This window comes from Pollachius pollachius (assembly GCF_949987615.1).
Source record: "Pollachius pollachius genome assembly, chromosome: 15".
NCBI classification, from domain to species: domain Eukaryota; kingdom Metazoa; phylum Chordata; class Actinopteri; order Gadiformes; family Gadidae; genus Pollachius; species Pollachius pollachius.
In genome coordinates this window covers 16,401,728-16,416,727 of record NC_136948.1, presented here as the reverse complement: position 1 = coordinate 16,416,727, position 15,000 = coordinate 16,401,728, and the positions used below count along the sequence as shown (strand labels likewise).

Below are 15,000 nucleotides of genomic sequence, written 5' to 3'. Positions count from 1 at the left end.
GACTCTTAGTCCCTTGCTCACATTCGGGAAAGCCATGATTTCTTATTCCTTCCTAATTATTTTTTTAAACAATGTTATGCGTGGTGAGTAAGCCCAAATGGGATCTACCTCACAATCACATGTAGTTTTCTATCTCTAAATACCAAACTGCTGCTCATCAACCAACGAAATTGAAGGAAACGAGGTGGGGAGGGGGGTTTGGGGGGAGGGGGTTTGGACAGGGGGAGGGGGAAGTGTTTTTTTTTAGGGGGATGATTGATGAAGCAGGGCTGGTTGAAAGGGGGGCAGGGGGCGGGGCCTTTCTTACCTATGTCAGAGACTGCTATCAATGCAACATGAGTGTTGGCATGCAGTTGATGAAACAATTATGAAGGAGGATGTCTGTGAGGTCTTGGGTGGGGGGTTAGGGGGTTTAGATCTATACAGGCCATCGTGGTACGGATCCATTGCACCTTCAGGCAACCCCAATCAGGGCCCCAGCCAGGGTTCGGAAATTAGCGAGGTTCGGGCGGGGGGATGGGGGCGGGTGGTAGGTTCACGCACACACCGACAGATGTCACGCACGGCGGACACAAAGGGACAAGCCTCAATTGAATCAAGCAATTTACCCAACTCAGAGAAGTTCTCATCGACAGATTTTGTATGCATATTGTATTTGCTTTCTAAAAAAAAGTTTATCTCTAGAAAAATGACAGAAGTCCGAGCCTCAGTCACATCATAGCTGGCTACAGGCAGGCCCCAATGGACGTGTACAATTGCTTCCACTGGTTTAAGCGAAACACAGGCTTCTATTTGTTCCTTGACGATATTGGTGGAACCCAATGCAGCATGTGATACATCTCGTTGTATTGGCTGTGTATTGGCTGGGCACAGGAGATCAGAAAACCAAGACATGGAAAACCTTGAATCCTGGTCAAAAAACAAGGGTGCACAGCCAAACAACACCCTCACATTTTGAAAGTACAACAACTTTTAGGATACAACAAATTAGTCCATCCAGTTACGAAATAAAGACAATCTTCCAGCAACAAGAGAAACAAACAAGGCCTTGGTACGTTGGTCATGATTCACCACCAATGAAGAAGAAAACAGATTCGCCCTCGAAGCAAAGGAACAGAGCAGGAGCCTGTGTCTTTCAAACATCTGCTTTTCCTCATCCAAACAGTTTGTTTGTCGATATTAGCAGTTCCGTACAATAACGCGGTGGTGGAGTGCAGGCGGGAGGTCGTAACCAAGGTACCTTAGGACTCGGTCTGAGGACTGGTTGGACTTGGGGCCTCCGTCGCAGCTCTGGTGTTTCTCCTGGGCTTTGGCCAGTTTTTCCGCTGCAGCGATGGGGCACCCCGACAGACTGAAAGCACACCAGAGAGGAGACTCAGGTCCGGTCAAAAAGGAGGGCACCAGTCAGGTGATTGGACTGGTTCAGGGGGTGAACCGTACTGCTTACTTGGCACACTATCTGTTTGAAGTGTGCCATGTTACAAAATGCCAGAACCTTCTCTGGGTAGAAAAAATGTCTCACTGGTTCAAATGTGAGAACCATTGTTTTTCAAAAGACACTTGACCCAAAGCACCGCACTGGGAGTAGCTGATTTGGCTGGTGTGGTGAATTGATATATAGATGCAGGCGTAGGAATTAGTTTAACATTGGGGGGGACACATATCGGAAACCTGACAGATCCGGTATAATTTTTAGGTGGGACAAATGCGCCTGTCTCCGATATTGGAGGGGACACGTCCCCTCCGTCCCCCCCGGTTCCTACACCCTTGATTTCCACAATAAACATGCACATTTACATTTCAAAATGAATGTAAAACATTCACTTACATGACTTTCTTACTTCACATTAACCCATACATGCACACACATACAATTAAACGAATACAATCCACAGGCAAACATTGTAAGAGTAAGACTGAATGAACTAACTGTAGGAAATACCACTACCGTGATTGAGAATTCCGGAAACTCGATGTCAGAATTATGTCAAAAGATACTACAGAAATACAGTCTCCTGCTCTCTCCAACTTTGTGTGCCGGGTCTTAGCAAACATTTTGGACAATAGCCCCAAGCCAATGCACAGCATGTTCCTAAATAACTGCCAGGAATATCTTAATGTCTATAAATGTGCTGTGTAAGGGAAAATAAATAACACATTATATATATATATAAAAACTCGTCAGTATTTCAGACAGTTTATATAATCGACTGAGGCTGGCAAGCCATAATCTAGGATTTGTATGCCGAGTAGCAGCCTCTATATGATTATTTTCCCGAGCCCTGCTGGCGCGCGCTTGGCGGCGGCGTGTAGCACGTGGCGTCGAAGGCATTCCGGTCCTCACAGGTCGACGCGCTGCTGTCAACGCGGCGGAGTGGCAGAGAGGTGCTAATGGCTGCCGCTATGCCCCTGACTCCCGGAGCATCTGCTGCGGGTGACACTCCTCCTTCACAGTCACCTCGCCCCTGTCTGACAGCAGCGCTGGCAGCAGCAGCTAGCAGCTAGCGCCACGCTGCTATTTTGGTCGTTGTCAACGTCCCCCCCCCCCCTCTCCTTCCCCTCTCCTCCTCCCACTTCCGACTACACCTGATTGATACCGTGGTTTTTCCCCCCTATTTCATACCACGACCGTGTTAGTTATATTATTATAACTCTAGTCCTTTGATTATGTGATACATAGAGGATTCTGTGGCTGTGGCGAGGCGCGGTAGGGCGTGTTCCTTTTAATAGGGAACCTTGGTGGAGGAACAGGAACACGGGTAGTGAAGTCGACGACGGTGGGCTTTGTCTCGCTCATGATCTCTGATTGTTGAAATATGTATTGTCATCAAAACCAAACCGACAATCACCATTGAAACAACACACGAGAAACATGCAACAAATGAAACAAATAAAGACACAATCAGGCAACTTTATTGGACAAATCGGAATGATAAGCATGTTGGTTCCTCCATAAAAAAACAAATACGTAAACCCCCCCCAAAAAAAACAAAGAGACAACAAAGAAATCAAAATGCTGCAGTCGACGGCCGAGTTTTCCTCCCAGATGGGACGGGGCCTCCACTCACCTTCGGTGGGAGTTTCTGTTGCTATTGACATGTCCGCGTCCCGTGCATCCGGGCGTGGGACACTTTAGCACATTCTCATACATAGCCAGAACTTGTGGCGCAGGCGGGAAACAAAGGAGTGAGAGACAGGGAAGGTTAGCAAGCCCCCACCACACAACCACACGTGAGCTCTATTAGTATGTGAAGCAGTTTGGCATTATAAACATCATTAGGAAATGAGCCAGTGTAAACCCAAATGACCTTTTCTTCATTTTAATGAACAGCATTCTGAAAGGGCGAGCGAGGTGTCCCCCTCCACCGTACTGCTCCCACTTACCCGGCCCTTTCAAATTAGCATTCATGGGTACGCGGACGGTCATGAATAAAAGAAAGTCATTTAAGTCCAACAGGACATAACCCAGCGAGAGACGCTGTACATTTCCCCCCCCCCTCCCAAACATGCAGAGAACTGAGCAGCGCGCGGCAAGCAATCATGCAAAAACCCCAGCTTCCCCCTAATCGATAGTGGTGGGCGGCGGTGGTGTTGGCGCTGGTGGCAGCAGCCTCCTCCCTGATAGAGAAGGCTCTGTTATCGTTTGGACGTTGTTAGGAGCAGGGAAGCCCAGCCTTCAATAGCATTTACCATTAAAACAGTCCATAACAGTCTGCAGTCCCCCCGGCAACCGGCCAATTAGATTAATGATCTACGGACGTCCGAGAGGACCTGTCGAAGCGGCACGGGCTGGGGGGGTGGGAGAGGGTCGTCTGGGTGTCGCCGGTGCGCGATGGGGTTCAGAGCCCCCGGGGCGTCAGCTCCATCATTATCACCCCCTTAAACTCTAACCCCCCGCTCCCCCCCTCTCCCCCCGTCCCTCCTCGTCATCCTCCCTTCATGACATGCTAATTAGTGTTGGGTGCAGGTAATTGGACAAGGCGCATCACCCCCAACGTGCCGGGAGGCCCTGCATTATGTATATCTCCCTCCAGTTTTTTTCCCTTCTTTTTCTTAACCTCCACACACACACACACACACACACACACACACACACACCCACACACACACACACTGCACGCTTTCTTTCAGCACGGCGACAGCTGGAGCGGCCCCCGAAGCCGCCTGATTGGGTCAGGGAGGGTTGATCTCTTCCCGCCAAGTCCATACTCACATATATTTTTTTATTTATGTTGGATGGCGCTACGGGGCCCCACGAGCAGAAGAAAGCGAAAGACGAAAAGCACTGCAGGTGGAAAGGAAGTGGCGACTGCAGAGTGCGACAGTGTATAACATCCACCCCCCTCACACCCCACCCAGCCCACGCAGGAAGGTAAACCGCTTTTAGAGGCAGAAAACAAAGCTCCGGGCGAGGCCTGATCCAATATTTGATTTCCAGGCGAGGAGAGGAGGGTGAAGCGAGCGAACGCAGAAGGGAATTAATGAATTAATGAGACATAATTTAATCGCCATTCTTCACATTTCCCAGGGAACGGAGCGCTCTTGCCGCACTGTGTGATTTTCCAAATGAAATGAAGCCGTTGCATTAATAATACATTGTCCACTCAGCTCGGCAAACGTGTTAATAGGCGGACAAGGTTTTTTCTCTTCTTCTTGGTCTTTTTTTTTTTCAACCCTACTGCTGAATCTGCCCCCAGGCGCTCGGATGCGAGACACACACACACACACACACACACACACACACACACACACACACACACACACACACACACACACAGCACCTCATCCGCACCATAGCATTGCGAGGAGGGCGGTTGTGTGGGTCTGCGCGCCGGTATTGACCACATATTGACAGCACCCATCTGGTGGCGGCCTGCTACTTGGTTGATACTGCATTTCTAAGCAGGGCTCTGTCGATATCTAGAGCTCCACCTGAAGCAGGTCACCTTCCAGCTGCACGCACGTCTGCTCGGCGTGCCTATGTGTCAATGTGTGTGTGTGTGTGTGTCTGTGTGTGTGTGTGTGTGTGTGGGTGTGTGGGTGTGTGCGCGCATCATCCGCTCGGATTAAAATAAAACTGCAATGCAGAGTAAAATAAACAAAACATCAGTTTCGCCATCCTCCTGTCCTAAAGTAATTTTAAAGTTCACATGGGCCGGACCACAAAAGGGAGAGAATGTAACTTCTTTTTTTTTGTGTGTGTGGTGCAAAATGTACGGTACACTGGGAGGATGGTGTCACTTTCCCAAAATGTGTCTCCATGGCCAGAAGACAAAGAAGGGTAGGAGGATCACGGACAGCACATCCCTGGATCTCCAGTGACAGTTCATTTAATCCTGCCCCAAAAATACTCTTGGGGGCTCGCCCTCGCTCAAGGTTAAAGCTTAGGGAAACCTGATGAATTTACACTAGAAACACTCGCATTTATAACGCCCCCATCGTTGCTTTGTGCATTAAAGTTGAATTATTTACTGCAGGATGTGAAGTGGAATTTAAATAGGCGTCATCATCGTTCTCCAACCCGTTGGTATAGCCGGCTATGTGCGCCATATGGCTGCTCGCTGATGTTTTCACATCGCAGTCTAATGACCTGAACAATAATGGCAGCCATAGCGCTCGGCCACCATTTTGTTGAATAAAGTTTGTTAACAAACAGTGTGCTAATAACAGGTTATAGAATAACAATTTTAGAGGAATACATTACATATTTGGATCTCTATGGATATTTATGAAAGAATATCAATGTTCAAATAGCTGAGGGTTTAAATAGGTATTCATACGAAGCCCTTTGTTTTGCAGCTCGTAACAATCCTGATTTTGATCCAAGGCAACTTTTAGCTTCCAACTCAGTTAATCCATGGCTCTGAGATAATAAATGACCCCATGCCGATTTATTCAGAAAAGCGTAATTCCGGAAAAAAAAAAGGTTAAGCATAAAATGTGTTATCATTTGCATATTTGACTTGTGCAGACCTAATGTTCAAAATGCTATGAGCAATTTGAAAACACAAATTTGCAAAACAAAAAAAAACCTTGGCTCCCATCGGCAAAGATATTCTGCTTTGAACATAGGGACCTCAGTAGAGCATGCAGCCAAAACATCCACCACCACCACAATCAAAAGCAACAACAGTAGGGGGGACATCAAGGACTTTCGATCACTGTCAGTCAGTCGGATGAGAGTGTGAGGGGTGTGTGTGCATTTGAGAAATCATTGATTTAGGGCCCTTGACAATCCCACACTTCGATGACACCCCGTGTTGGACATAACAGCCTAAATTTAGATTACACTATATTGGTACTGTAATAATCTCAGGGGAAGACAGGGCTTGTACACATAATGGATCATGGGATTTTTGCCTTCCGCCATATTGAGAGGACTCAAGAGAGTTGTAATCCAGTTAAAAACCTAAATCAACGTAAATATCCCATATCCTTGGCTAATGAAAACGTTGTTTTGCCACGTCTCGCATGCAAAACTGTGGCACTTGCAAACTTTCAAAATTACCCCAAAAACATAACTATGCACCTATGCATTGTTATCATCTCAATGACACCCAAATGGAAGTGGTCATTGAGATCTGGCGCCGTCGTCATGTACAAGCCCTATTAAGTTTAAACAACAAAACTATAAAAACATGCTCATCAACCACCACCACCCCCCCCATGCAAAGGTTATCCACAACATGTCACACACTAACAAACACACGTACACACACACACACACGTATGTTACGCTAATCAGGAAATGGTCAAAAAAGAAAACACTCAAAGAGCCTTACTTTCTGGCGGGACCCTGTCTTTGTGGGGACAGCCGGAGAGACTCCGGTGGTGAGGGTACAGGCCCGTCACGTGACCCGTGCCGTCGCAGCCCGGCGTCGGACATCGACTCTCCTTCTTATCTGCTCGGGACGAATCTGTGTTGGGTGTGCACGTGGGAGATGGGGGAGGGACGTCAGACACACCACGCTAACCAGTGGTCAAAAACATGCTATGGAAACGGCTTTAAAGTTCAAGTGGAATATGGTGGGACTACCTTTAGTAACAGATTGGGTGCTTAGCCTAGCATAATGAGCAAACGTTGTTTTGTCAGGATTTGAACGAGTTGTCGGCCTTGTTTCGTGTGAGGGTTATCTTTTAGGTCAGTGCAAAACAGTATCACTAATAGGCCAATACAATTTATCAACTGCATTATTAATGCAGAAATTTGTTGAAATTTGCACAGAAAATCTTTGTGTGATTATAAGCTCTTATAAGTAACCCCGGATGACACTACAGGATATTGTCTACCTATAAAATTTGTTTGTCATATGCCAATGAACCACACACACACACACACCGGATAAGATTGCCTTCCCCTTCCCAAAACTCATTTTGGTTCTCTCGAAATCCCTGCTCAGATAGGGTTACCACTGAAAGCAGTGATGCCCAACCAGTGCCAACTGGCATTGGTTTTCCATTGAAACCATTAGCCCTCAAATTACCTTTGTCTGGGCATCAAGGTCAAGCATTTTTCTTGTGCTAATCATACTGTATAATTAACAGTCGATGCCTAGTTTTTACATTTTCTGCACCAAAATTGCAACAAGAATACAAGTGAATGTAGCATCCCATAAAACCCACTATACTACCATAACACCTGCATGTGGGCTATGAATCTAATGGTACCACTTTAAGCTCTATCTTGGGTGACCTCGACTCTACCAGAAAATGACGCCAAGGATCCAGGACTATTTTCTTTCATCTTTTAAAGGCAGGCCCTAAAGAAAGACAGACCACTAATTAAAGTTTTACAGGCTCCTGTAACCTACCACCTCCGCCACGAGCTCTTAAGGCTGCTCCTCCGCACACACACACACACACACACACACACACCGCACAACAAATCCGCCCAGGGCTCCAGGAGGAAGATGAGCACAGGGCAAGGGAGGACGATCGCACACCAGGAGGGAGGGAGGGAGGGAGTCAGCGAGGGAAGGGAGGGAGGGTGAGGGGGTTGAGGCAAGGTCAACGATGAGAAATGTCTGGGAGCACACCTACGCTCACATCTACATGTGCGTCACCCTGTAAAATCCGATGTCTGGAGCATTAGAACATCATCCATCAGTGAAAAGTCGCGGGGGAAAGAAAAAACCCTAGCACCTCATTATCCTCCATGGCTTTCATCTGTCTATGTCATGCAAGGCTCCATGGGTTGGTGCAGTATGGCCGAGTCATGTCTGCCTCCTTTGTCTGACGGCCGACACTAACCGGCGTGTGGTCAAGTTGTAACGAAAAGTAGCTTAGCAACGGAACAAGGGCTCATGTAAAAACAAAATCAACCACGCGCGCGACACCCTGCAGCGGCCGCTGCCGTCGGATGTGGCGTATTTTGCGCCGCGTGCCCCGATGTGTCACCGTGTGAAAAGCGAGGGTCGCATTTTCACAGATGCTACCATTTAGCCGTTTACCTTTGCATACACACATAGCACCAAACTACAAACAACCACACACCACAGTTTAATACACTCCATTTATTTACAACATGCTAGATAATTCACACATACATTTGTTTGTCAACTACCCTTTTTCCTGTCCGTCCGGCAAACTGGTCCATGGGGAACGCGTGCCGCATGGGAACCAGGGCTTTATTTTCTGTTCCGGGACAGTTCATTTGGTTTGCTAATGGCGGGGGTGGTGAGGTAGCGTTTGTACTTCTGAGTGTCGTTATGGTTGGTGTGATTTATTTATCAAAGACTGTGTGTGTGTGTGTGTGTGTGTGTGTGTGTGTGTGTGTGTGTGTGTGTGTGTGTGTGTGTGTGTGTGTGTGTGTGCATATTTTTATGCATCGTTTGATGAACATATAGTGTTGGGGCTATTATTCTGTGGTGTTTGATTGATCATGTTATATTGATGTGTCACCTATCCCAGGGGTTTCTCCCAGATTGGTAGGCCTATTTAATGGAGAGACATGGTGATGGAAAGAGGTCTGGCATTTGATATGCAACAGCTTGCCGATAGGCTGTATTCTTTTGTGTGACTTTTTGTACTTTTCGGCACTGTAAATAAACTGGCACCATTTTTTGCAACCTTCAACTCTCTGAGCCGACTCCTGCTTTTGACCAACTGACTCCTTGGTTGCGTCCCGTCCCACATGTGAGTTGGGGGTTCAATACCTCTGCCTCACACACCGCCAGAGCATGAACGGTTGTGTGTGTGTGTATGAGCACGCACACATTTTGGCTGCACCCACGGCTTGCCTCGATACCGGCTGCCAGGAGGCAGCCCCACGTGGAAGGCACATTAGAAAGCAGAGGATATCGATCGCTGCTGGGGGGACAGATTGCGCTTTGCATAGCAACTACCCCCCCCCCCCCCATTAACATACCATCTCTGGATAATTAATGTGCAGTCAGTGGGTCTGCCGTTTGTTATCGGTCATTCTAATACTGTTCAATGTCCCCCCTCCCACCCCCCTACGCCCTGCCCATTGCGGTCCCCCTATTGAGCCCTGCGACCGGTAGCCCGCACACCCAGCCATAAATCACACACAGGGTCCCTGGTCAAAAGGAGACTGCCACCATCCCGTCCCGAGGACAGATGTTATCTGTGACGCGGCGGCCCGGCGTTCGCTCATTATTCTAACATTAGCCGGACAGAGGAGGGGGGAGCGCTGAAGTGGGGTGGCATTTAGGTTGCAATATGTCTACCTGCTGTGAGTCGGCTGGCATTTAAGGGCGAGGCGTGACGCAGCTCTGGGTGAGGGGGAGCATATTCGCCGCTCCTATCTGATCTCTGTCTTGGGGCAGCCGTGGTGTTCCACCCGGTTGTGACACGTCGGGAAAGGGATAATCGCCCAGGTGTTTAGCAAGGACGGCTATAAACAGATTGGCTGTAAATGCCAAGTCAGTGGATTCCGAGCCGTACCTCTGTGCCCGGGCGTGCCGCCGCTGTGAGGAACAGGGACAGGAAGCGGGCGTGCGGTACACCCGTGCTGTACTGTACCACTCCCGGGACCTGCCGAGCAAACGCCACTGTCCTTTGTGGGCCGTGTTTACACGGGGAGGCTGTGTACAGCACATGGGCTCTTGTTTGGTGGGAGGTATCATTAGCCACAAGGAGGAAGCACGTAGACAATAATAAGCATATTTGAAAAGGCTTCCCTGTTTTCTTGCACAGAATGGTTCCATTCCGACAGGCAGCCAGACAGCCTTTCTTTTTCCCCGTAGCTATTTTTCCGAAGTGCTTTTTTCCGGGTTTAAAAATAGGCAGCTTTACCCCGTGCTGCATCATAGGGATGAGATTTGCGGTCCTAACAGGCCGTGCAGATTGCCATTACTTATGCCTGACAAGCCTACCCTGTGATGTTTCCATGCTGGCCTATTTTAACAACATAAGCTGATGCTGCCTCTCCTGCTGCTACCAAGATGTGTATTTCCAAATTGGCTAAAAAAGCTTGTCCCGGGGTTATAGTGGGGTTTCCAGAACGTTCACGTGCACCGTCTCCTCTCAGGAAACCGAGATACTGAGCCAAAGAGGAGAAGAAATTACATTCTCATTTTTTTTTCAAAATACAGTAAATATCTGCCTTTTTTTCTACCTGTGTGAGCTGCCCCCCCCCCCCCCCCCCCAACCAAAACACAATTTAATATCAACTAAATCGAACCGGACGAGATCGTAATAAGCTCAGGGGAGCCGGCGTCGTCACGGGGACGAAGACGCCACTCACCCTTGTGGTAGAAGGGCTTCTTCATGCCGTCCGGTAGCCGGGCCTTGCGCTCCACGCCGTAGCCGTGCCGCGAGCCGTGCTCCTCGTGGCTGTACCGCACGCCGTCCCGCCTGGCCGCCTCCACCGACATCTTGTCCCGCATGGCCTTGGCGCGCTCCGACTCCATGGCGATGGCCTTCTCCAGCAGGGACAGGTTGCCCTTGGTCATGTCGAACACCTCCTCCGAGCGGTCCGACGTCACCGACGTGGTGTCCTCGTCAAAGTCCCTGTGGTTGCCGTGGTAGCGGTCGTCCTGCGCGCAGCTGGCGAAACCCTTGGAGCGCGGGCTCAGCTGCTCCTCCAGCTTCATCAGGTTGACCATGTCCGAGTAGTTCCTGTCCAGCGTCCGGCGCTCCTCGTGGCTCTGCTGGAAGTCCTCGTAGCCCGGGTGGTGCTGGGCCGGGTGGTGGCCGTCGCCGCCGCCGCCGCCGCCGCCGGTGTAGTGGCTCAGCTGGCCGTGGCCCGGGACCCGGTCCGCGCTCTTGGTCTCGCTGAGCTTCCGTGCGAGGTCGAAGCACTGGTTGCGCAGGCACTCCAGGCTGCTGAGGCACACCTCCTCGTCGCTGTCCTCGCCGCCCTGCCCGTTGCCAGCGGCCTTGGCCTGCCCGCCGTTGTGTCCCGCGCCCCGCCCCGCGTACTCGCCGTGCATCTCGCCGCTCTCCCCAAAGCCGTCCCCGTAGTCCTGGCCGTCCAGGTTGTCGGACAGCATGGCGCCGTGGCCCTGCGCCAACAGCTTCAGCGAGTCCACCGTCTCCCTCACCACGTCGCTGTCCACGTCCAGGCTGAGATCGCCCTTCTGTGGCTCCTCTCCCTCGTACTCCTCCTCTTCCTCGTCCTCGTCCTCCTCTTCCTCGTCCTCCTCCTCCTCTTCCTCCTCCTCCTCCTCCTCATCCTCCTCCTCTTCCTCGTCCTCGTCTTCCTCCTCCTCGGCGCTGTTGGAGGAGTTGCTGTTCATCTCCGACTCGGTCATGGCGCGGTAAGCGGCGTCCTCGGCGATCTTGCCCAGGTTCAGAAGCGACTTGGCCACCAACTCGTCGTAGTTCTCGTACTCGTTCTCGTTGTTGTTGTCGTCCTTCTCCGGCATGGGGCCCTGTCGGGGGTTTCCACTGTCAGCGCCGTCTCTGTGGTTGCCACGGGCGACGTGGTTGCCTTCGCTTCCCTCAGCACCGCTCGAGCCACTGCTGCTGCTGTGGCTGCTGCTGCCACCTCCTCCTCCTCCTCCTCCTCCTCCACCACCGCACATCAGATCGTCCCCTGTTGGGAGAAACAGAAAGAGAACAAATGTCTTGTAATTGAATTTGGGTTATTCTATTTTGCCCGTAAATCAGATTTCTGGGCATGGTCTGGTTAAATTGGATAAGGAACCCTTCGCTTCCCCCTAATAATTCACTTTACGAGTTTTAACAGGAGCTTGTGCACTGAATCGAGAATCAGCAAAAGGGAGTCACATCTAGTGCTCTGGACATGTTCCAGAGAGGGACGAGGACCTGGAGGAATTATGATACATCAGACTAAAGGTATCATCCGAGGTAACCTGTTTTACCATAAACTGTGGAATACTATGAATAAGGAAATTAAGGTTATTATTCAAATGATTATTATCGGTGCAATAATTAGGGGGTAAGAGTGACTAGAGGAATATCTAATTGTATAATCACTGTTCCAAAGGGTGTTACTAACAGATGTTACTATTTCGGCAGCAACCGCTTCGTTTTGGATGCACACACACATAAATACAACATAGAGTGGCTCTTCAAATTGGAGGAAGAATCGCCAGTCCTCTTTCTGGATGAACGTTAAGACACTGAGAGTTAATCTGCAACAAGATGAACCCCCCTGTCACTTGCCCATTCACTGTCTTTGAGCCGAGACCCCTTTGCATTCAATCGAGAGGATCTTAAAAGTTCCTTTCACTGCCTAATTGATTCTGACATGCTGCAAAAGGTTGCCAAACCTCTTCTGTCTGCAATTTCAAGCACTCACTCTTTTGGAACACATACAATCTCAAGTGCACATTGCTCATTGTCGCCACACATGACACATGCATTCCAGCAGTGGGTAGACCACAAAAAGACACATTCTCAAATATTTTTGGAGAGCACAAGCGATTCAAATCTATTAAAATCTCACACACCAGAGATAATTATCAGTAATTAATACTTTCCAAGCTCCGCACTACCCTGCCAGTGATTGTAATGCTCACACGAACACAGAGCTGAAAAATGCCACGAAATGGCAACGACTAACAAACATTTGAAAGCTAGTATGTGAGTGTGTACAGAAGCAGTATGTACCTTAGCAGCACACACAATGGAAGATGTTTACCATTCCACATAGATGAGCCAAAATCTAACAGCACACACACTGTGCTGTGCACTGTAATCATAAACATCACCACTAACAGACCCACAACACCCACACACACGCACACACACACACACACACACACACAGCAGAGAACCAGTGAACACAACCTAATGAGGGCAACACAAACGTCGAGCTTGAGGTGAGAGCTTTGGACCGGAAAAGGCTGAACAGTCACGATTGACCGGCCACATGTTTCAGCCGAAGGCGGAGGAGGTGGTGGTGGTGGTGGTGGTGGACGAGGGACGAAGCCCTCTTACAGTTCCCTCCTGCACCAGGGGCTTTAATTTTGGATGGTATGAAACATGGCACAGGAAAGCAATTTAGAGAGCAATCAGTGTACACAAAGGGGATATGGAAGCGAAACAGATTGAGGCAGAACACAGCCATGGCCTGAATTGGCTTTGGATTAGCTCTAGAGCAATGTGCGAGCCACATGCTGCTCACCACACCACCTCCATTATATGCACACGATTGGAATCAAGCCGCCCCTCTCCTTTCCTGCAGCCCGAAACCTCTGTCTTTGGACAGATGACTGACACAGCGGCGAAGCATGTGTAGAAAAGATTAAATAGCATGAGCTTCTAAAAAGAAACTCCATATAAAAAAAATAAAATCCATATCGAAAGGGCAGATATGCTTAAATGATAACAACCTACAGAGTCCATTAGGAAATTGTTCTTCTTTACGAGGGGGGGCTGTTGGTGGTGGGTGGGGCGGTTGATGACAGGGAGCGCCCAAACCAGGGTTAACACACTCCTCTCTCTCCCAGCCTCACCCTTAATTGGACCTGAAGGCAATGTCGGGTCCAATCGGGGATGCGGGGGTGCAACATACAGGATCTGTCGGCGAGAGACCTGCCAGGTCCTATGTAGCGTCCACTTCAGGGTGTGTTGGTTGGTGTTGGGGGGGGGGGGGGGATAACACCAGCGGCAGGGATGTGTTTCAGATCCCACGTGCACAAATAACAAATAAACACGTTTGTGTCAACCTGTGTCCAGCATGGTGCAACGGTACGAAAAAGGTACTTATCGGGGAAAGAAAAGTGGCTGCTAAGGACTCCTTCCACTTCTTAGAATAGAAGAATAGCGTCAACAAGCACGTACTTTTGCATAATTGATTTCCTCTCATGACTTTTACCTCGACCCTATTGATTATTTCGCCGTGTGATAGGTGATATGTCATATCTGTGACTGGCAGAGATCTATACTGCATGTGATGTATGAATGATGTGTTCATGTTCTGCCACAAGCGAAGAAGAGTCCAGTTTGAGTCATTCAGTGATGATGCTGTATAACAGTGACATCAGGCTTATTGTTTTGAATACGTTTTATACATATGATATATAGTAGAGTTTTTGCATATGAATTATAATATAGGAAAGTGCCTCTCAGAACAAAGGACAGGTTAAGATTCAATTCGATTGGCATTGAAAGAGTGTGGCATGAGAATAGTTTAAAGAGAAGGTAAATGTGCAAATGTTAATACAACTGTTAACTAAATAGTTAACTAATTCATTAATAAAACAAACCGACTGCACATGAAACAAACGACATCAAAGCAATGAACTGTAGGAATAAAACATTTCATGCCGTAAGCTATTCAGTGAGGGCTTTTCATATACTTTGTCTGATCCAAAGGCAAACAAAGGTTCTGTCAGCTATCAATTTTTGAAGATACACCTTTCTGAGCCCTACGAAAATAAGACACACTTGATAGGGCAAGGAAACATTGATCGACATTGATGAAATCCCATGGTTTGAAAACGAAAGGCAACATCTTGTTAACTCATTGTAGATAATTTTTTAATATATATTTTAATGAAAGTACACTTTTCCTATACATCTTTTATGTTTTTCTGTATTAGACTCATATCCATACAGAAATGG

At 48.6% G+C, this 15,000-nt stretch overlaps 1 protein-coding gene across 1 annotated transcript in view; it reads right to left on the bottom strand.

Annotated features, from left to right (window-relative positions):
- myt1lb (myelin transcription factor 1-like, b) overlaps window positions 1-15,000 on the bottom strand; it is a gene marked incomplete at both ends in the record, with an annotated part of 51,379 nt that overhangs the window by 17,020 nt on the left and 19,359 nt on the right. The window contains 6 exon segments of the mRNA XM_079752290.1: window positions 1,195-1,200; window positions 1,202-1,351; window positions 3,069-3,159; window positions 6,783-6,917; window positions 10,709-11,837; window positions 12,143-12,165. Of these exon segments, the coding sequence (XP_079608416.1) occupies window positions 1,195-1,200; window positions 1,202-1,351; window positions 3,069-3,159; window positions 6,783-6,917; window positions 10,709-11,837; window positions 12,143-12,165 (1,534 nt within the window).